General features: G+C 38.1%; 2 protein-coding genes across 4 annotated transcripts in view; one reads left to right on the top strand and one right to left on the bottom strand.

Annotated features, from left to right (window-relative positions):
- The window catches only part of NUP155 (nucleoporin 155), a 52,248-nt gene extending 39,883 nt beyond the window's left edge, over positions 1-12,365 (bottom strand). The window contains exons 1-8 of one of the 2 annotated variants that reach the window (XM_061129927.1): positions 12,074-12,205; positions 11,699-11,790; positions 8,801-8,938; positions 7,149-7,245; positions 5,295-5,365; positions 3,278-3,370; positions 2,284-2,450; positions 214-319 (exon numbers count right to left, since the gene is read on the bottom strand). In XM_061129927.1, the coding sequence (XP_060985910.1) occupies positions 214-319; positions 2,284-2,450; positions 3,278-3,370; positions 5,295-5,365; positions 7,149-7,245; positions 8,801-8,918 (652 nt within the window). In that variant the 5' untranslated portion in view covers positions 8,919-8,938; positions 11,699-11,790; positions 12,074-12,205. Of the gene's footprint in view, positions 1-213; positions 320-2,283; positions 2,451-3,277; positions 3,371-5,294; positions 5,366-7,148; positions 7,246-8,800; positions 8,939-11,698; positions 11,791-12,073 lie in introns of both variants that reach the window. The other variant, XM_061129926.1, reaches the window with a different exon arrangement.
- A 4,170-nt stretch (positions 12,366-16,535) lies between these two features.
- WDR70 (WD repeat domain 70) overlaps positions 16,536-23,661 on the top strand; it is a 274,965-nt gene continuing 267,839 nt past the window's right edge. For both annotated transcript variants that reach the window (XM_061129925.1, XM_061129924.1), the window contains exons 1-3: positions 16,536-16,660; positions 16,767-16,826; positions 20,983-21,066. In XM_061129925.1, the coding sequence (XP_060985908.1) occupies positions 16,636-16,660; positions 16,767-16,826; positions 20,983-21,066 (169 nt within the window). In that variant the 5' untranslated portion in view covers positions 16,536-16,635. The remainder of the gene's footprint in view (positions 16,661-16,766; positions 16,827-20,982; positions 21,067-23,661) is intronic.

Genomic DNA, 23,661 nt, shown 5'->3' with positions numbered 1-23,661 from the left:
CACATAGTTGCAGCAGACACATGTTCTAAGGTGCTACATTTACAGGAATTTAGTACTAAAACTCACGCTGTCTCTGTTTTATCATCCCTTCTCCCTTGAAAAGACCATAAAAATATACAACAAATTTTTTTCAATTAAGAATGAGAATTTAAGAAAATGTTAGGTCAATAATTTGTTAAAATTTTTTGTTTGCTAAATTTATTTTCTACTTACCATCTTCTGAGAATGTGAACTGTAGTAATGAGGGAACAAGGAAAGAAAGTGGGCTCTTTGAGTGGTTTATTTTCCTACATCTCTGGCTAAACCAACCTGCTTCTGCCTTAAAAAAATGAAAGAAGACCTGTAAATGTAGGTAGGTACCCCCATCACAGCAACTACTATATACCCATGTTTACAAGCATTCTCAAATCTTAGTGAAATACCAATAACTGCAAATAAAGACATACTACTCAAAGTAAGTACTGAGCTTAGTCCTGTAATTAAAAATTAAAAAATGTATTTAACTAAAATCACTGCTCTCAATTAAACCAGCTATGTCTATTCCAGCAACCTCAACACTGCTGTTAATGAATTCACTTTATCTTAAAAATTTCTATTTGAAAGCAAGCAAGGAAATAATAGCCATAGTTTATAAGTGTCAAAAGTACATAAGATAGAGGTATTTTATCTCTTCCCACTACTGCTACATGGAAATTTAAAAAATAGTAGCCACCCCCATCATAATCTACAGTCTGCCCCTCAATCATCGAGTTTTGCCATACTTAAATCTATAACAGAACCTTTTTGAATAGTGAACAAAACCAAGAGAAACTGGGTAAGGAAGAGATACAATGTAACATAAAAAACTAATCTCAGTTCTAATCCTATCTCTGCCATTAATTAGTTGTAGGACAACTCTGGCCACCTCATGAGAACAGTTGACTCACTGGAAAAGACCCTAATGCTGGGAAGGATTGAGGGCAGGAGGAGAAGGGGACTATGGAGGATGAGATGGCTGGATGGCATCACCGACTTGATGGACATGGGTTTGGGTGGACTCCAGGAGTTGGGGATGGACAGGGAGGCCTGGTGTGCTGCCATTCATGGGGTTGCAAAGAGTCAGACACGACTGAGCGACTGAACTGACTGACTGATGACTATGAGAACATTTGTCCTCTCAGTTCCTACCCTTTAACTTATGAAAAAGGCAACAATATAGTTAAAGGGGAAAAAAAGAAGCAACTGGAGCAAAGACATTTCAGAGTAGAGAGAACACAAATGACCCAAAACACATGAAAAGATGCTCAACCCAGCTAGTAATAAAAAACCTAATAATTTTCTTCTGATAGGTCAAAGTTAGTAAGTTTGAAAATCCCAGTGTTAAGAGTGAGGAGACAGGGGAAAGGGATACAATCACAGATGCTGCTCAGAGCCTACAATTCGTAATAGGGAACAAGGAAAACATAAAAGTTGAAATACATATACCTGACAACACAATTATTAGAATTCAAAGTCTCCACACTAGAAAATATTTACACATGTGTACAAGGAGGCTTGCAGAAGAACACTTATTATATCATTATTTGTGAAACATGTAATAAAAACCTAGAAGTCCTTCAAGAAAAGAGCTGTTAAATTAATCATGTACATTCATTTTATGGACAATCATGCATCAACACAAAGCCTAACAGCTATCTATCTACCAGATACTGACAAGGAAAAACTTTCAAGACAAAATTAAATGAAAAAAGCCAATTATGGGGAATTCCCTGGTGGGGCGGTAGTTAGAACTCATGAACTTTCACTGATGGGGTTGGTTTCAATCCCTGACTGGGGAACTAAGATCCCACAAACCATGTGACTTGGCAAAAAAACAACAAAGGAAAAAAAAAGTCAATTATGAAACAAAACATAAGCAATAATCCAAGTAAAAACATACACAGAAGTATATGTTTGTATATGTGTATACACACACACATATACATACGTATAGATATTTTAAAACATATTTATAGGTAATCAAACGGAGACGACAATGGTAACCCACTCCAGTACTCAAAGATGTTATGTATCATGTTCTACAAAAACATGTAAAGAACTGATAATGGCTGTTACCTCTGGAGAGAGGACTGGGTTTAATAGGTATAGTGTAGCCATGAAGGGCTACAACTTAAACTGTATGTTTGACCACCTTCCGTAAGAATATATTAATGTACTTATATAATTAGAAAATAGACAAAAGCTTATCAATCCATACCCCATCAAGAGGGAGGAAAAAAAAATGTTTATAAATGCCAGACTTACTTGATATGCTACTTCATATAAACAGCCATCCTTTCCAGCCAAGAAAATTCTGCCATTATCGGTGGAAGTTATTGTTAAAAGGTAAGTATTATCAGTAGGAAGAGAATATAAGGGATCTGGAAGCAATTGCATTCCACCACACATGCTGTCATTGAGAACTCCAGAACCTATTTTTTTTAAAGGAAGAATATAGGAATCACCTTACGAACTCTTTAAAAGTTTAACACAATCAGTGTATTGTCTTCAGGATTGATGTTCTTACTGAATTCATGATATGCTAAAAAATTTCAAAAATGTATGTAAAATGTACATTTTAAAATTAGTATAGTCTGATATATTTTATAATTCATGTTAAAATAGAATCTTCAGTATGTATATATAACATATATAAAATATATAGCATATACATAGAAAACATACTAAAACATCAAACAAAAAAACTAAACCAAAGTATTAAATTTTGCAAAAAAAAAAAAAGCCTAGGGATATGGCAGTAATAATCACTATTTATCTCTTACCCGCCCAATATTCATTCATTGGAGTCTCCGAAATTCAACATTATTTTACGTAAAATGTTACTAGAATGCAAAAGAAACCACTGAATGTTTTTACAATAAATTAATTGATAGCATCTTACTTTAAGGGAAAGAATAATGTATATTTCTGTGTTTCATATGTTAAAATGGCCACTTAAAAAAAAAAAGAAATTGAAGGCATTATTGAAAAATTACTAGTGGCAACTATTTCTCTTCTATTACCCTTCCTTTATATTGGACATTTTAGAAAGGTACATTAACATGGCAAATAATCCAAAATAATTTTTTTGTGGAGTTACTAATCTGAAAAATACTATATCTATAGGAAAGTATTATTTTCCTAAGAGCAAATAGCTCAGAAAGTTAACTTACTGAAAAAAATTAATTTTCAATTATAATATTAAACTGGGCAACATATTTTTATCAAAAAAAAAACCACAACATGTGAGTTGCTATACCTGTTTGCAAATTAGTATAGCTGAGTCCAAGAATCACTATATCCACAGGGGTTGCCAAAACCAGGAGGTGTCGTACATGAGGTTGAAAAATGCCTAAGATAAAGTAAACATGAGTTAGGGACTATTTTCTGGAAAATACCCAACATTTAAGTATTAACAGGATATTGTTACTTTAACATGAGCAAAGAATTGGACACAACTCAATGACGAAAGAACACAATAGATTAACTAGCGTATGAGAAGTGTGAACCTAATTTAATGTTGGTGCTAAAACATTACTGCGATCATTTAAATAAGCAAATAGTAGTTAAAAACAAAAACTTAGAAACAAACACTACAGTATTTAATGATATTTAAACGAGGGTTACATTATAAAACAGTTTAGGTTTATTAAAATTAAAAATTTCTACTTCTATATTCATGTTCATAGCACCATTCACAAAACCCAAATGGTGGAAATAACTCAAGCGACTGTCAGTTGATAAATGGATAAACAAAGTAGTATGTATATATAGTGGAATATTACTAGGCCTTAAAAAGGAAATTCTGACATATGCTCCAACAGTGATGAACCTTGAGGACATCATACTAAGTGAAACAAGCCAGTCACAAAAAGAGAGTACTACATAATTCCACTCATATGAAGTTCATGGAATAGTCAAATTCATAGACACAGAAATGAGTTTATAGATCAAATAAGTTTCAGTATCACAGCCAGATAAATTCACAGATTCAGAGAAGGCATTAAACCAAGCACAAAATATTAAAATGTTAATTAATTCATGCTAAACTAGTTTAAATTTAAAAAGTCTGGAGTGGTATGGAATGGTACGTGTAATTATCACTCTCCACACTATAATATCAAAAAATTAGTGTGTCACTGGTAAGAATATAAGCAAATATATCTTATGATAATGGACATCTCTTTATATGTATTCATTTGGGTTAAATGTCAGAAAACATAACAAAGCTTCTACCATCACTTGGTTTTACTTTCACTGATGAATACCAAGGGGGACAAAGGTCACAATTTTGTGTTTCAAGATTCACATCAATAAAGCTGAAGGACAGACTTTTTACTTAATGACTTCAAAATATACCCAATATTTCAGAATTAGATGTAAAGGAGCTTGAAATTTATGAAAACTTACCAAAGATAACACCTTTGTTGTCATATCAAAGACCATGCCATTTCAATTTTGTATTGAAAATTACTTTTGAGTAGAACAAAGTTTAACTATTTGTTTTAAGATGGACAATTAATATTTATTACGATAGAGGGCAGGAACAGCTGTTGACTTTCATATGAACAAACTTTTCAATGAAGAAACAAAATACAGAAACATACAGCACAGTAAAGTCTACTATAAAATTCTATGTAAGGGAAATACATTTATGTCAATTAGTATAATTTCAAAATGGCTACATTTCAAATGACTACACTTCAAAAATTCCTACTAGGGTCTTGTAAACAAGTAAATCTCATCTATTATTTCCTTCTGTAGTGAGATGTATTTTAAAGAGATGTATATTAAATTTAAGTCAATCAATTCTGCTTGTCAGTAGCCATGATAAAACACCTAGCCTACTGAAGGTGAAATTTGTTTTAGGTTAAACAATGCTTGTGAATTCTCTTAGGATTTATTCTGTACTCTGTTCTCACGGCCATGGGCTACTAGGACTAAAAAAACACACAGACTAAAAATGGTTTTTTACATTATATTCAGTAATTATTGAAAAATGTATAATGCAAAAAACTTCAGGTAAATCAGGAAAGACTAACAAAAAGTAAGATAAAATTCAAGATTTCAACAATTTTGAAGGCAGACTCACTTATACTAAAAAGTGAGTAAACTGTTAAATATTCCTAATCATTTTATATTTCTAATTAGAAGTAATTCAGAACAAAACTTCAACAGGAAATTTAGTAACTAAAATATGATCTCCAACAGTCCTAAAACATTTGGAATCCAAGGATATACAAACATAATTTCATCTTTCTATTTTTAATTCTTACCAGGTTTTGGTTTCACAAGCCCCACAGCAAGAATAGTTTCACTAAGCCCATCGAAATAGGCAAGGTCTCCTCTGTCAATATTAGAAGAAAAACATGTTACACATAAAGAAAAACTTTTATCTTATAATACTCTTTAAAACTATAGAATACATACATATACAAAAAAAGACTATAGAACCAGCAAACAGAACTGTTTCAGTTCCAAGACCTAGGCACACAGGTCTGCCTAAAGCTACACATAAACCAGGAAAAGGAGGAATGCTGGTTTCCACTCCAAATATCCTCCCCAGGTTTGCAAGTCTCCAGTAACAGCGATCTACTGCTGTGGCAAGGGCAAGGAGACCCTCTCAGAAGAATACAAAGTAAGGCTGAACCAGACTTTCCATGTGGGCAGGGACTACGCTTATCTTATTCAATACTGTTCAAGCACACAATGGTGTCTGACCCGTGATAAACTCAATGTAGTTGTTGAATGGGTATGTTAGATGTCAACGGAAATAGAAAACTTTTCATTAACACAAAAACCCACTTTAACTAAATTAAATTATTCTCACATCTATGCATTTTGTAATTTTTTTTTCAGGTTTTCTTGAAGAGCTCAATGCCTAAATGAAGAGGTTCTATTCTTTAGTGCAAAAATGAATACATATGTGTAATATAGCAAGTGGGGCAACGTGCATGATACATGAAGAATAATCACAATATTATATCACTGCTATTATGACATGTACCATTTCAACAATAAAAATAGCTAGGAAAAATTTAAATTAAAGGGAAAGAAAAAACCCCCAGCCAACAAAATTAGTTAACTTGCAAGTTCTCAAGTAGTATCAGTTTTGACTCAATGACACTATATGTGTGTTTCTAACAAGTACATTAATTACTTAGGAGCAAGAGTAACAACTATATATACAGAACTTCCTCTGGTTATCTCGCCCCTCACCTAAAGATAATGTGATGGAGAAATGGAAAACAAAAATTTTTTCCAGATTGCCAAGAGTAAAACCGTCAGATCAGGGCTTTCCTGGTGGCTCAGTGGTAAAGAATCCATCAGCCAATGTAGAAGACACAGGTTCGATCCCTGATCTGGGAAGATCGCACATGCCATGGAGCAACAAAGCCCTTGTGCCACAGTGATTGAGCCTGTGCTCTGAGCCTGGGAATAGCAACTACTGAACCCATGTGCTGCAACTACTGCAGCTGCATGCACCAAAGCCTGTGGTCTGCAACAAGAGAAGCCCACATACTGCAACTAAAGAAGGCCCCATTCCCCGCAACTAAAGAAAAGGCCCTTGAAGCTATGAAGACCCAGCACAGCCAAAAAAAACAAAAACAAAAAATGTAGCACATCGATAAACTTTATTTAAGTAAGAATGCCTTGGGCCTTCACCCAGACCCTTCTATATACATTAATTTACACAAGGTCAAGCCCACAGAATAACAACACAACTGCTAAGATAAACTAACATCCTGCCACTCCACATAGACATGCAGAGAAAACAGGTCTTTCAAAATGTCAAATTAAAAAAAAAAAGTCACACCATCTCTCAAAGAATCAGTGATAGACTATCTTTACTATAGGGTATCAGTTTGGGAAACAGACTTCTACTCAGAGTGGTACCCAGATCCCCAGCATCACCTGGGAGTTTGTTACAAACGCAGATCCCTAGGTCTTACTCAGAATGACCATAACATAATCCACATTTTAACCCCATCCCCAGGTAGTATGTATAGTGAGAAGCACTGACTTGGATGAAAGATAAGCCAGGCAGCTTCTAGTGAGTAGACGACTAGTTGCAATAAAGATAATTTAAATTCTAATCATGCTAAAGCAAACCAGCCATAAATACATACCCATCTTCATAGTTCCACATGAATATGTCACTGTCAATGGTGAGCCAAGCTCTACTGATGGGAGGGAACACGCCCATCATGCAGTTACACTGCATGTCTGCGGGGGTGTGGATGTAAGGGAGAATCATTTCAACCCGTCTTCCTTATGCTTGTTTCAAAAGATTTTGGTTTAAAATCATATAAAACCACATAATCAAAAAACTATGACTTATTCATTCTTCAATAGGAAGAGCAAATGAAACATCTTTATTTCCAAAGCGTTTAATGAAAGCCATAGTGTATGACAGAAATACTTATAATTTATTATTTCTAAATAGGCTACCTGACCATTTAAAATATACACAAAATAACAAATGTAATGTTTTTGCCATTACTAACTTTAAAAAAATATTGATTCTAAGTAATATTGAGCTGACAATAAAAACTGTTTTACTGGACCAGTTTTGCCAACCATATGAGAGAGTGATAAAAAACAAAAAACACTTGTTAAGCTAAAGTCATAGCTAGGTGACAATCTATATACAATCCTCATAAAAACTGAAAAATAGACCAAGATTTATGTAATTATATGACAATCAAACAACTGTGAAGACAAAATCATTTTCTAATTAAAGGAAACATTTCTTGTATTAACAGAGGATTAAAGAATATTAAGAAACTAAGCAAGAGAAGAGTGAAAGATAAAAAGTATTATATATTTAGTAACACTATTTTACAAAGTCTCAGAGAGACAATGAAAACTAAAGAGAAAATATCAATTATATTTTACTAGATTTTTCTATTTTTACATTTTCCATAATTTTTCATTTCTTTTCTATGTCACATTATATTGAAGCATGAAACCCTTTCACCCTCAAGAGATTAACATACTATTGAAAGTCTTAAACTTTTTATATAGGATCTTGATGTCTTTATCATGACAGCTACAGATTGATTTTTATAAAATCTGCCTAGCAAATAACTCTATAGTCCTTTTATAGGGTGTGCTACATTTTAAGAAAAGCAAATAAAATCTTACTTTTAGAAGATAAGATATCTCTAACTTTTCAGTCTATGAAGAGGGCATTGTCAGTTTCTTATACCCTTAGGTGTAGATTCTTATTGTAACCCTTAGGTGTAGATTCTTATTGTAACCCTTGGAAATGCAATCACTAATAAACTAAGACACCTGTAAGTGTGAAAATACACCAAAAACTTTTTGGGGTGTATTTTCAGAAGGCAATATCTGGAATTTTTTGGCTTAAATATTTTCAGAGCCACTTCCCAGTTTTAAATGTTAAAATAGGGGGAAAAAAAAACCCATTGGCCTTTGAACTGAAAAAGCATGGCAGTAAAAACTTCCTTTCCCCACCCTACTTAATAGGAAAATATCACCTTACCATGTGTCATTCAAAAATGCAGAATTAATTGTAAACAATTCACTGTCCTCAATGTCCCTTAACAATTAAAATGTGACTCAATTTTTAATATTCAATTTTCTTATGAAATTTTCTAGGCACATGGCAAACTACCCATGTACTTAAAAGTATTTTAAATAAAATCCTTACATGAACTTGTACACAAAACACTAATCAGACACAAAACAAGAACTGTAATAAAGAGAATACTAATTTTTAAATATTTTAAATAGTTAACACAAAGGAATAGGATACGTCCAAACTGTTCAACAAGCTCAGGTGGGAGAGGAACTCTTCGGATGGAACTGATGTCTGGAAGATTGGGTACGGACAGCAAGCCAGGTCCTTGCAGGGGATAATCCATATCTGACATGCCAGAAACAGTGGGATTATCTACAGAAAATAAAACAAGAAACAAAGCATTTATTTAAAATAACAATGTACTGGGCATCAAATGGGCAAGCAGAAGTACTGCAGGCTACAAAAATAAAATTGTGTGTCTGGTGGTTCTAAAGGTATATAGAGAAAATAGTTCTGATCTCACAGAAAGGAGGCCGAAGGAATTCCAGTGTTGAGACAGGGTGCAATTACTGGTTTCAACACTGAAGTCTTTAACAAAGACTTGTCTCTGTAAGAAAATAAATGGTTAGTTCAATAACTTATAGTGTTTTTCTATTATTTTACTAATCTGAAATGGGAAAAAAATTATAAAACTGCTTTACAGATAAAAACAACAGTGGACAAACAAAATACTGACTGGGGAAAAAACAGCATTTCCTTTCCCACTTAAAAACAACCCATGCCTTTTCCAATCACGCATTCCCCCATCCCCTCGTGCATGCAGGCTCAGCTGCATCCGACTCCGTAACCCCACAGACTGTAACGTGCCAGGATCCTCTGTCCCTGGGATTCTCCCTGTAAGAATACTGGAGTGAGTTGTCATGCCCTCCTCCAGGGGATCTTCCCAACCAAGAAATCGAACCCAAGTCTCCTGTCGTTGCAGGTAGATTTTTTATCCACTGAGCTACTTGGGAAGCCCCACCCCCTTCACCAATACAGGCACACTTCAGAGATGTGGGTTTGGTTCCAGACCACTGCAATAAAATGAACATCCCTAGAAGGCAAGTCTCATAAATTTTTTGATTTTCCAGTGCATCTAAGTTATGTTTACACTATACTAAAGCATGCAACAGTATTGTTTAAAAAAAAAAAAAATGTATACACCTTAACTTAAAAAATACTCTATTACTAAAAAATGCTAACCATCATCTGATAAGGCAGAGTTGTCACAAACCAATTGTAAAAATGCAAAAACAAAAATCCAGTGTCTGCAAAGTGTAATAAAACAAATAGCAATAAAATGAGGTATGTCTGTAATACCACAAAAGCAGTATTTTATTGGGGGGGGGGAGGAATCAAACTACTCTATAAAGTGCTCTCAACTGGCAACTCTTCTCTTCCTCTAAAGCCCAGACACTAAGGGCAGGAGTGGGGTGGTCTATTCCCTCCTAGTCCTGAACAAGGTGTTTTAGATCTGACTGATCATCTATTTTCTGCCTCCCTAAAATACAAAGATGTTGGGGGCAAGTGACATATAAAACAAATTTATGAAAAATTTAGAAATTTATACAACTAGAGAACAAATTCAGTCAATTCCTATGTATTGAATATCCAGCTTCAAAAATCACCTGTAGTATGCCCAGTCATGTTTTATATGTATCAGTCCTATCCACTTCTTCCCTTATGTATTTTTTGAAGCAAATAGAATGAAGACATTCTATTTAATATTAAAACATAATTTTTTGAGACACTTCATTATTTTTTAATTTAAAAAGTTTTATTTTTGAACACCAAAAACATTTTATAATTGGGGCGTAGCCAATTAACAAGGTTGTGATAGCTTCAGGTGAACAGTGAAGGGACTCAGCCATACATTACACGTAGAATACTGTGCATGCTAAATGACAGTGGAAAAACAAAGAATGGAATTGTGAAACCCTACAGAAAGAAAGTGATATTTAATGGAGCCTGGAAGAACAGCTTATTAGGCAAAGAAGAACATTCTAGAAATGATGACGAATACATGAAAAATTTAAGAGGGGGTCTCTTATTATAGTAAATGTGTTAAATTCAGTATAACTGGAACAAGGGTGTAAAGAATAGGATGGAAGAAGTAAAGATTTGGTTAGAGAGGTAGATGTATGTAAAGGTGGACAGGTTGGACTGGGGTGACATATGAAGAGAAGACAAGAAGATATGGACTGTTTTCACAGTTTGCTTTCAGAAATAAGGAGGTCAAAGGGAGTGGTGCTGTTCAAAATGAGAGCTGCTAACAGGTCACTCAGCTCTTACAAGACAAGCCCACTGGTGAGTAGCTGGCACGAATAAATACTCCTTGCTTTGTTCCTGTCTCTTCTCTGATTGTAAGTCAATGAATTTTATTAAACTGCAGGAGCTGTCTTTTAGGTTTACATTGCAAATATTGTTTAGTTGCCGAGTCTGGTCTGTCTTCTTTGTGATCCCACTGACTGTAGCCTGCCAGGCTCCTCTGTCCATGGGATTTCTCAAGCAAGAGCACTGTAGCGAGGGCTATTTCCTTCTCCAGAGGATCTGCCCAACCCAGAGATCAAACCCTCATCTCCTGCACTGGCAGGTGGATTCTTCACCACTGAGCCACCTGGGAATTATCCTGCTTAGAATATCTTGGTTCATGCTTACCAAAACCTTGTGCTTGTCTTATTTACTCTCCTCTACTTTTCTCCAATTTCCACCTCACACAGGCGTCGCTTCTTTTCTAGCAACTTGTGTGATTCTATGTGCCTTGAGGAGCCTGATCTTCATTTAACACCATTAAACAGAATATTGTAGACACCTGTCTTTTATTGGCACATCATCTGCCCTACCCTCCCTGTTCACCCATCATCACTTGTTTCCCTGTCCCCTTCCTTCATTCCGCTTGTAGTTCTTTCTCATACCCTTCAGAATTTCATATTACAGTAACACTACATATAAGAAGGGATTTCTTTCAGCGAACATAAACTTCCAAATTAACTTGGTTTGCTCTTCGGTTTTACTCCAATCGTGATGCGAGATATTAACAAAGATGAAACTTGGATCAGGTGATCCTCCTCATCCGGGCTTAGCGATAAACACCTGGAGGTAGTGAGAAGCTCCTTAAGGTTAAAATATTTGCCTCCTTCTGCCTCAAATAGGGGCTTGCTCCTCGTTCCCAACCTCTCAATTGCCTGTGAAGGGTGAGAGAAGGAAAAAATTGAAAATGGGCTCTTCTCCCCCCTTAGGGCTTCTCTTGTGGCTCAGACGGTAATGAGTCTGTCTGCAATGAGGGAGACCCCGGGTTTGAGTCCTGGGTTGGGAAGATCCCCTGGAGAAGGGAATGGCAACCCACACGAGCGCCCTAAATCTCAGGACGTCTTCGCCCATTCGCCCTGGGGATGGGACCTATTTATGGAGTCAGATGAGAGTCCTTTGGGCTGAGAAACAGTCACCAACTGGGCAACGATCACTCACTTGGAGCAGACACCATGAGCAGCTCGGAAAGATCCGGGTACATGCGGTCTTCTTGCAACTGACGGTCGATGAGCCGCCCCGCATTTTCCAAAGCTTCCTGCACGGCTGCGGCCGACGTGGAGGCCGGCATCGCCGACCCCAGCAAAGAAGACGGCATATCCAAAACCGAAGACAAGAGCGACCGGAGAAAGTCAAAAAGCAAGGAGAAATAAGAGAAAACCCAAGACGCTAGCTCAGCCCCAAAGCTTAGAGCGCGCGCGCCAAACGAGGGCCGCGGCGCCAGTGCATGACGCACTTCCGGTTCATCGGGTGGGGAATTTGAAGCTTGCATTTGGCAGCTGGGAAGGGGAACTTGTTAGAGGGGGTGGACGTTAGGGGTGGAGCTAAGTGAGAGGGAGGCGGCTGTTTGGGGAGCGGGAGGAGGGAAGTCGGTGTTGTCTTGAAGAAAGGGAGAGAAGGAGGTGGAAGGGAAAAGGGGGGTGGGGGGGAACCTGGGGAAGGGGAGGGAGGGGACGGGGGTCTGTAGGGGTGGAGAGGAAGGAGGGGTGGAGGGACCGGGTGAGTGGGAGCCGGTTACTGCGGGTACTGCGCAGACTTGCTCGGGTTCTGGTGGGTTCAGCGCGCGCTTGGATCCGGGTGCCTCGAACTTCGGGGAGCGGAAACCCGCAACAGCACCTGTTTGAGTCTCGTGTCAACTTGTTCGGTGCTCCAAGTAACTTCGGACTTCCCTGGTGGCTCAGACTGTAAAAGCGTCTGCCGACAAAGCGGGTTCGATCCCTGGGTTGGGAAGATCCCCTGGAGAAGGAAATGGCAACCCACTCCAGTACTCTTGCCTGGAAAATCCCGTGGACGGATGAGCCTAGTAGGCTACAGTCCATGGGGTCGCAAAGAGTCGGACACGACTGAGCAACTTCACTATCAAATAACTTCTGGGAGTCCATAGGAATTTGTAACCGTTAGAAAAAGTTTACACATAAACCAAAATTTCTCTACATTTCTAATGGGCTTAGGTGTAAATCAGGCTTTCTAGTTCCGTGTCGCTACCAGTTAATTTTGTGGTACGTCACCGTGAAAATTTATGTTTACGAAATCTTCTCTGGGTGCAGAGATCTGATGCCTTGCTTTATTTCTCATTGCAGAGGGGAAGCAGATGATTCTATTCACTGTTTCATCCCCAGCACACAGTAGGACTGGTATAGAATAGGCCACCCAACACGCTTTCCTAGTAACTCAGATGGTAAAACATCCGCCTGCAATGCAGGAAACCTGGGTTCGATCCACGGGTTGGGAAAATTCCTATGGGGAAGGAAATGGCAACCCACTCCAGTATTCTCGCCTGGAGAATCCAACGGCACAGAGGAGCCTGACTGGCTACAGTCCATGGGGTCACAAAGAGTCTGACAGGATGGGGCGAGTAACACACAGACACCCAACATGTCATCTACAGCAGTGGGATTCTTAATTTGAGTCAGGCATTGTACCTGTGTTGGGAATATCAAACTGAAACAACTTTCGTGTTCTGATGGAAACTCTCCTGTCCTCATGCAAGGACTCAGGCAAAAAACCTGAGTGTATCACTTTGTTTTCTATAGAATAGTATTAACTGAAGTAGAAGGGTAGAAAAGGAAAGATATACCCATCTGAATGCAGAGTGCCAAAGAATAGCAAGGAGAGATTAAAAAAAAAAAAAAAAAAGCCCTCATAACTGAACTATGCCAAGAAATAGAGGAAAACAACAGAATGGGAAAGACTAGAGATGTTTTCAAGAAAATTACAGATAGCAAGGGAACATTTCAAACAAAGATGGGCACAATGAAGGACAGAACCTGTATGGCCCTAACAGAAGCAGAAGATATTAAGAAGAGGTGGCAAGAATACACAGAAGAACTATATAAAAAAGGTCTTAATGATCTGGGTAACCACAATGGTGTGATCATCCACCTAGAGCCAGACATCCTGGAATATGAACTCAAGTGGGCCTTAGGAAGCATCACTACGAACAAAGCTTGTGGAGGTGATGGAATTCTAGCTGAGCCATTTCAAATCCTAAAAGATGATGCTGTGAAAGTGCTGCACTCAATATACCAGCAAATTTGGAAAACTCAGCAGTGGCCACAGGACCGGAAAAATGTCAGTTTTCATTCCAATCCCAAAGAAGGGTAATGCCAAAGGATGTTCAGAGTACCACACAGTTGCACTCATTTCACATGCTAGCAAAGTAATGCTCAAAATCCTTCAAGCTAGGCTTCAACAGTATGTGAACTGAGAACTTCTAGATGTAAAAGCTGAATTTAGAAAAGGCAGAGGAACCAAAGATCAAACTGCCAACATCCAGTTGGATCATAGAAAAACAAGGGAATTCCAGAAAAACACTTACTTCTGCTGCATTGACTATGCTAAAGCCTTTGACTGAATGGATCACAAAGTGATGAGATTACCAGCCCACCTTACCTGCCTCCTGAGAAACCTGTTTGCAGGTCAAGAAGCAATAGAACTGAACATGGAACAATGGACTGGTTCCAAATTGGGAAAGGAGTATGTCAAAGCTATATATTGTCACCCTGCTTATTTAACTTCTATGCAGAGTACATCATGCCAAATATTGTGGGCTGGATGAAGCACAAGCTGGAATCAAGATTGCTGGGAGAAGTATCAATAACCTCAGATATGCAGATGATACTATTCTTATAGCAGAAGGCAAAGAGGAACTAAATAGCCTCTTGATGAAGGCGAAAGAGAGAGAAAAAGCTGACTTAAAACTCAGTATTCAAAAAAACTTAAGATCATGGCATCTGGTCCCATCACTTCATGGTAAATAGATGGGGAAACAATGGAAACATGGTTTCTTTATTTTCTTTATTCTTTATTTTCTTGGGCTCCAAAGTAATTTTGGATGGTGACTGCAGCCAGGAAATTAAAAGATGCTTGCTCCTTGGAAGAAAAGCTGTGCCAAACCTAGACAGCATATTAAAAAGAAGAGGCAATAATTTGCCAACAAAGGTCCATCTAGTCAAAGCTATGGTTTTTCTAATAGTCATGTATGCATGTGAGAGTTGGACCATAAAGAAAGTTGAGCGCTGAAGAACTGAGGCTTTCGAACAGTGTTGATGGGTCTTTCCCAGTAAGTCAGCTTTTTGCATCAGGTGGCCAAATTATTGAAGCTTCAACTTCAGCATCAGTCCTTCCAATGAATATTCAGGGTTGATTTCCTTTAGGATTGACTGTTTTGATCTCCTTGCAGTCCAAGGGACTTTCTAGAGTCTTTTCCAACACCGCAGTTTGAAAGCATGAATTCTTTGGTGCTCACCCTTCTTCATAGTCCAACTCTCACATCCATACATGACTACTGGAAAAACCATAGCTTTGACTAGATGGACCTTTGTCAGCAAAGTGATGTCTCTGCTTTTTAATACGATGTCTAAGTATGTCATAGCTTTTCTTCCAAGGAACAAGTGTCTTTTAATTTCACGGTTGATGTCATGGGAAAGACTGAGAACAGGAGGAAGATGGGGCAACAGGGGATAAGATGGTTGGATAGCTCAATGGACATGAGTTCGAGCAAACTCCAGGAGATGGTAAAGGACAGGGAATTCTGGGGTCCTGCAGTTCATAGGCTTGCAAAGAGTTGGACAAGACTTAGCGACTGAACAACAAAGGAACTTATTTCTCATTGGCAAAAATGTGTAGATTGTAATTGTTCTTATTTTGATTATAAAGATGTGTTTGAAGCTAATTATAATGATTTCAAATTCATGGTCCCGAATCGCAATTATATTTGCACCAACTCAATAAGCGTTCATCCTGCATGCCACACTAAAGATTCCACATGCCACAACTAAAAGACCCAGTGCAGCCGAATACATAAAAATTAGAAGAATATTTAGAAGAATAATGTCTAATTTTTGTTACTGTAAAGGACACATTTTATGAAAAATTGTCAGTTTGTAAAACTAAGCCATTAATGAAAGAATGGCGTTATTTTACATTTTTGCAGATCCCTTAAATGTTTGGCTAAATAAGAGTATAGCTAGATTTTCATATGACTGTTGTTACATGTTGTTTAGTGGAAGTATCTAAAGTATACATATACTTATATAAGTATTTATAAAAAGCAGAGACATCACTTTGTTGACAAAGGTCTGTCACACACAGTTACACAGTTGGAGAAGGGAGTATTTTAACATTTATAGACACTTGTGAATATTCTTCTCTGACAGCATACCAGAACTTTTTTAAAGGTTAGCTGTGATGTGAAATTTGAATCCTTAGAATTCTGAGGATTAAGTGTCACCTGGTCGGTAAATGCATTTTAGGAAGCAAAAAGAGTGAATAGAAACCCCAGATGGGTTTAGTTGGACGCCAGGCTCCGTGGCGGTTATACATCGCCAGCCCGCTAGGGCGGCGCTGCCCATGGAGGCCTCTGTCCCTCCGCGCAAGGCGTCTCTCCTGGCCTTGGCGGCGACGCTGACGCTTGAAGGCGATACTTCCTGCCCGGTTTGCCGGGAGTCTTAGGCAGCTGTGTGTGCTGTGGTTGTTGCTGGTTTCTTGGAGGGTGGCCGAGCATGGAGCGCCCGGGGCCCAGCGATGGTGGGTTCAGTGAGGCGAGCACCTGTAGGATGGGCCGGGCAGGGCGGGCGGCGCTGGGGTCGCCCTCTGATAAGGCCTTTCCTCTTTTCTCTTTCTCAAATGACAGGCTCAGACGCATCGGGACCAGACCCGCAGCTGGCGGTCACCATGGGCTTCACGGGGTTCGGTGAGTGACTGCCCTAGACATGGTCTCCTTTTGCAGAGGTTTTAAGAGTCGCATGTTGGGAGGGGCGTTCGAGCTGTCACTTGTGTTCCGACATTCCGCTGTGCCTCGTCCTGTTTATTAATACTTTTAACTCTAGTGTGTGTATCTTGCAATTTCAAGTCACACTCTTCCCCCATCTGTTTTCTAACTCCTCTCTGTGTCTTGGGACCAGCCCAGGTGACACTTACGGGACGGTTAGAGAAAAAGAAAGATTGTTGCCTGACCTACGCGGTGGAAGGTGTTGGTTAATGGAGAGAGTTGTTTCTCTGCGTCCTGAGGTTGAGAGCCAACCACTGATTGTGGTCTGTAATAAGATGGCCCTTTTGGCATCAAGTGGGCTATTAAGTGATGTTATAATAGTTAAATTTGTTATTTTGTTGAAGTATTGGTGGTTTAGTCGCTAAGTCCTGTCCGGCTCTTGCGACCCGATGGGCTATAGGCCACCAGGCTCCTCTGTTCGTGGGATTCTCCAGACAAGAATACACGCGTGGGTTGCCATTTCCTTCTCCAGGGGATCTTCCCAACCCAGGGATAGAACCTCGGTCTCCTTCATTGCAGGCAGATTCTTTACCAATTGAGCTAAGGGGAAGTACAGTTGATTTATAATGTCATGTTAATTTCCGGTGTACAGAGCAGTGATTCATTTAAACACACACACACACATATTAATAGATATTCTTTTCCCTTATAGGTTATTACAAACTGTTGAATATAGTTCCCTGTGCTGTACAGTGGGTCCTTGTAGGTTAGTCTTTTTTTCTATTCCAAAGTCTTCACTTGTGTCTCTTGTTTGTTCATTCATACATTCATTTATTCGGGTAATGTCTTGAACCACATATTTATTATCTGCTAGGAGGTCATGTCTACAAAAGTGCTGTATGCTTCTGTAGGATTCAGTTGAGTCACTCAGTCGTGTCTGACTCTGCGACCCCATGGACTGTGGCACGCCAGGCCTCCCTGTCCATCACCAACTCCTGGAGTTTACACAAACTCATGTCCATTGAGTCGGTGATGCCATCCAACCATCTTATTCTCTGTCATCACCTTTTCTTCCTGCCTTCAATCTTTCCCAGCATCAAGGTCTTTTCAAATGAGTAAGTTTTCACATCAGGTGGCCAAAGTATTGGAGTTTCAGTTTCAGCATCAGTCCTTCCAGTGAATATTCAGGACTGGTTTCCTTTAGAATGAACTGGTTGGATCTCCTTGCAGTCCAAGGGACTCTTAAGAGTCTTCTCCAATTTCACAGTTCAAAAGCGTCAATTCTTTGGCACTCAGCTTTCTTTATAGTCCAACTCTCACATCCATACATGACTATTGGAAAATAGCTTTGACTAGATGGACCTTTGTTGACAAAGTAATCTCTGCTTTTTAATACAATGTCTAGGTTTGTCATAACTTTTCTTCCAAGGTGTAAGTGTCTTTTAATTTTGTGGCTGCAGTCACCATCTGCAGTGATTTTGGAGCCCCCCAAAATAAAGTCTGTCACTGTTTCCCCATCTGTTTTGTCATGAAGTGATGGGACCAGATGCCATGATCTTAGTTTTCTGAATGTTGAGCTTTAAACCAACTTTTTCACTCTCCTCTTTCACTTTCATCAGGAGGCTCTTTAGTTCTTCACTTTCTACCATAAGGGTGGTGTCATCTGCATAGCTGAGGTTATTGATAATTTCTCAATTATCTCAATCAAGCAATCTTGATTCCAGCTTATGCTTCCTCCAGCCCAGCGTTTCTCATGATGTACTCTGCATATAAGTTACATAAGCAGGGTAACAACATACAGCCTTGATGTACTCCTTTTCCTATTTGGAACCAGTCTGTTGTTCCATGTCCGGTTCTAACTGTTGCTTCCTGACCTGCGTACAGATTTCTCAGGAGGCAGGTCAGGTGGTCTGGTATTCCCATCTCTTGAAGAATTCTCCACAGTTTGGTGTGATCCACATAGTCAAAGGCTTTGGCATAGTCAATAAAGCAGAAATAGATGTTTTTCTGGAATTCTCTTGCTTTTTCGATGATCAAACGGATGTTGGCAATTTGATTTCTGGTTCCTCTGCCTTTTCTAAAACCAGCTTGAATATCTTGAAGTTCTCGGTTCACATACTGTTGAAGCCTGGCTTGGAGAATTTTGAGCATGACTTTATTAGCATGTGAGATGAGTGCAACTGTGTGGTAGTTTGAGCATTCTTTGGCCTTGCCTTTCTTTGGATTGGAAAGAAAACTGACCTTTTTCAGTCCTGTGGCCGCTGCTGAGTTTTCCAAATTTGCTAGCATATTGAGCGCAACACTTTAACAGCATCATCTTTTAGGATTTGAAATAACTCAACTGGAATTCCATCACCTCATCTAGCTTTGTTCATAGTGATGCTTTCTAAGGCCCACTTGACTTCTCATTCCAGGATGTCTGGCTCTAGGTGAGTGATCTTACCATTGTGGTTATCTGGGTTGTGAAGATCCTTTTTGTATAGTTTTTCTGTGTATTCTTGCCACCTCTTCTGCATCTGCCATCTTCTGCTTCTGTTAGGCCCATACCATATCTGTTCTTTATTGTGCCCATCTTTTCTTGAAATGTAGTATTATATACTTATCTTTGTACACAGTATTATGTACTGTAGTATTATGTTACTTATTTTTCTTTCAGTTATTTTTAATAGCTTTCTCCCTAATATAAAGAACACAATAAATGAGAAGGAAGAAAGTAAATCATTCATAATCTCATGAGCTAAAAATCAAGGCATAAAAATTTGTTTGCTTTCCAGTTTTTTTCTGTTGTGTGTTAATAACATTAAGATCGTATGTATGTATGTACAGTTTTATTAATTATATGGAATTTGTTGAGCTCTTAATATTTTGAGGATTTTCCCATTTTATAAAAATGCTCTTCCAAAGCCTGTCTTCTGCTGGGTTGACTAGGAGATAGAAGTGCTGTAACTTGTAACATTTTAAGGTTTCTCTCCCATAGGTCCTAATGTTTATCAATAACACTGAAATAAACATTTTTATAAATAACTCTTTCATCTCCTTTTGTAAAAGGAGTTTTCTGTATACTTCCATAGGGTAGATTTCTACAGGAGCGACTACTTTGATAAAATATATAGGTATTAAAAAGTAACAAAAAATTGAATATATAGCTTTTAAAACTTCTTGGTATATGTGTCATAATGCTCTTCAGAAAGGTGGTTTCCGTTTATATCAACCTGTAGTGTGTAAGAAAAGCATTTTTACCGCATTCTAACTAACACAGAGTAGGTATTAGTACTGAAAAAAAAAAAGTAGTAAAATGAAATACAACATTGCTTCCAAGCAGATGCAGGTCATCAGAATGTCGGTTCCTGGTGGTTTTAGGATTGAGACCCCTGTTTGCTTACTGGCTTTCAAGTGGGAGTCTCTTACCTCTTTCTCATACCTGCATTGCTTGTCTTCCTGCCCCCTTCATCTGCAAACTCACTGAGATCCTTCTCAAGTCTGAGGTCTCTCTGACTTCTGCCATATCTATTCTGCATCTTTTCTACATTTTCTTGTAAGACCTTCTGTGATTAGACTGGGCTTGCCAGGATAATCTCTCAGTTTTTGAGTCTATAACCTTAATTAATGTGCAGAGTCCCTGTGAATGTAATATATACACAGGTTTAAGGAATTACGATATGAACATTCTCTATTCTGCCTAGTACCGTACCCATGCTGAAGTTTCAAAGAGTAGAGTCTAGATAAATTACAGGAGGATGGGAAAGTTGACTGGTTAATGTTATTTAGTGATGAGATTGTAATTAAATTTCCCTGGGGAGTTGGGACTTCCCTGGTGGTCCAGTGGCGAAGACTCTGAGCTCCTATACAGGGGGCGTGGGTTGGATCCCTGGTCAGGGAACTAGATCCTGCATGTTGCAACTAAAGATCCTGAGTGCCACAGCTAAGATCTAGTGCAACCAAATAAATAATAAATATTTAAAATTCCCTGGTTAGTAAATGTTTTCTTCATTGATATTTTATGGTTATTTGGTAGCTGTGCTATAAATTAGATAGACTTTAAGTGGTTATTGATACATCAGTAAGTAAGTATTGAGTACCCGAACACTGGCCAAGTTAGTTCAAGAAAATCATAGTCTGCTTCTTATTCCTGTTTTAGGAAAAAAAGCTCGCACATTTGATTTGGAAGCAATGTTTGAACAAACTCGAAGAACAGCAGTGGAAAGAAGTCGGAAAACACTGGGTAAGAAGTTTAGTTATTTGCTTTCTTATTTATGTAGATACTGTATCCAATTTACACAGGTGTGTTACCAGTTATAAAATTATAAGACTGAAAAAAAATTTCAAAATTGTTAAAAGTTCACATGTGTTGGTTCCTTTGGAAGCAGTTTTTTTTTTTCAGTCTCATTTTTTAAATATGGTAAAAGTTGTATCTAAATAGGATAAGAAGATCTGAGTTCTAAAATCTGTGAGAAGTGTGAGCTATGAGCAAACAAGGATTCAAAGTTAATTAATAAGAATCAGAATAGGGACTTCCTTGGTGACCCAGTGGTGGGGGATCCACCTTGCAATGCAAGGGACGCAGGTTCAGTCCCTGGTCTGGGAAGATTGGACATGCTTCAGGGCAGTTACACCCTGGAGCCACAACTAAGACCTAATGCAGCCAAATAAATAAATATTAAAAAAAAAAAAAAAAAAGAATCAGAATAGTGGTTTCTTTTCTTCTTCATCCTCTATCTGATTTTCATTTCATTTTTTTTCTTTCCTGCTTACAGTGGAACCAGTATTTGGAAGGCTGAGCTAGAGGTGGCTCTCAGAGTTGTGTATACCACTGATCGTTGACCCAGAAAGTATAGAAAATTGAGCCATCCAGTGAATGGGACTGGCGCTGTTGAATCAATGCATTCATGAGTTGTATCAGACATTTAATGAAGGCCTTAACTTCCAGACTGGCTGGTTTGATAGCAGGTGGTTGGCAATTCTAGCTACCACCTCAGGATCTTTGGAGGTGACTGTCTCCTCTACTGCTTTCTTTAGATCTGATTCAATCATTCTTATACTAGAGAAGGGATAGATGTAAACTGATAGAGCAGAAGGCACTTGGAACCAGAGGTAGGACTCCTGGAAGAATTTAAGTGGATGTTACTCCAGTGCTTATCACTGTTTTAAAATACAAATTATATAGCAGTAATATCTCACATTTGAGAAGTGAGCATGATTTTTGGTCTTTGGAAGAATAATAGTTTTTGATTTATGTGTGTGTGTGTGTGGTAAAAAGACAGCTATCTACATATAATGTGTATTGTTTAAAAAAACCTTCAACTATTACCTGAAATTTCAGTTACATACAGAAGTACAAGAATGAACTCCCGTATTCCTATCACACAGATCTAACTATTGTAACAGTTCATGGCCAGTGTTATTTCCATTTACTTCTCCTCTCAGATTGCTTTGACAAAAATCCTAGATACATTACTTCACCCATAAATATTTTTGTATGTCTTTAAGTGATAAGGATTTTGAAAAATCCTAACCAAAATACTATTACTACACCTAAGAATATTAAATAATTTAGTATCATCAAACAATATGTAGAGACATGTTCTCTGTAGCATATGTACAAATGCATTACACACTTCATCTTTGAATGTTTCAGTGAACGTTTATATTATCACAGTTTAGCTTTCCAGCGTGTGATACCAAATGCTTTGAATAGTGATTGTCTTATTCCCCTACCTAAGTTTTATAGTCCCCATTACCATGCCTTGTAAGATAGGTTCTTAGTATTTATTTGTGCAGACTGAATTGAATTTAAAACTGCAGTATTGCCTTAAAAAAAAAAAACAACCCTGCATCTTTGGAGAATGTGTGTGTGTTTCTTTTGGCCACATTGAGTGGCATGCAGGATGTTAGTTTCTTTTTTTTTTTTTTTAGACTATTTATTTTTATTTATTTTGTCTGCACAGGGTCTTAGTTGTAACATGTGGGATCTAGTTCCCTGATCAGGGATTGAACGCAGGCCCCCTGCATTGGGAGCATGGAGTCTTAGCCACTGGACCACCAGGGAAGTCCCAGGATGTTAGTTTCTTGACCAGGAATTGAATCCTTCATCACTGCATTGGGAGCTCAGAGTCTTAACCACTGGACCACCAGGGAAGCCACTGGAGAATTTTTTTAAATGGCATGATTAATTGTAAAGAGTTTGGAATTTGGAGTTGGAGGACCCAGCTTTAAGGGCTAGACCCACATTCTACTAGATGAATAACATTGGATGGATCTTTAAATTTCAGATTTTTAATTTTCCCAATCTGTTTGTTGACAGTGATAAGGTCTCTCTTATTTATTATAAGTTCCCTTCAGGTTTCTTGAAGGGATTAAGATGTTGGGCATAATACTTTTTAAACAGTAATGTTATAAATATCACTTTTAATTCCTATCATTTTTCTTAGTAAAATATGTATTCATGTAGCACTTAAGTGGAATTCCAATAAAGAGTTATTAGAGCTCTAAAATTTTGAAAAATTATCTCAGGGCCTTGTTTTCCTATTGTTATTTGTGGATGAATCAAATGGGTTGAACTTTCTTGACTTTGTGTTACATTCTCGGGCTTAGACTCCTGTTTCTACCCCTGCATCTAAATAGAAGAAGCCAAAGTTTGCCTTACTTTTCTTAAAAGTTAAAAAATTCTGATATGGTCCTTATTTATCTAATGATAGATACTGGAGTCTTCTTGAACTTTGACACCAGACTTGAGGAAAATAAGAACTTTTGGTTCCTTTTAATGGCAGATTTAACTGTGTATGCAGATGTGCAGTTTTGGTTTTTAAGTGCTCTAATA

Source organism: Dama dama, chromosome 25, assembly GCF_033118175.1.
Source record: "Dama dama isolate Ldn47 chromosome 25, ASM3311817v1, whole genome shotgun sequence".
Lineage (NCBI taxonomy): Eukaryota > Metazoa > Chordata > Mammalia > Artiodactyla > Cervidae > Dama > Dama dama.
Note: the sequence above shows the minus strand (reverse complement) of the source record. Positions and strands in the feature narration are given on the sequence as shown.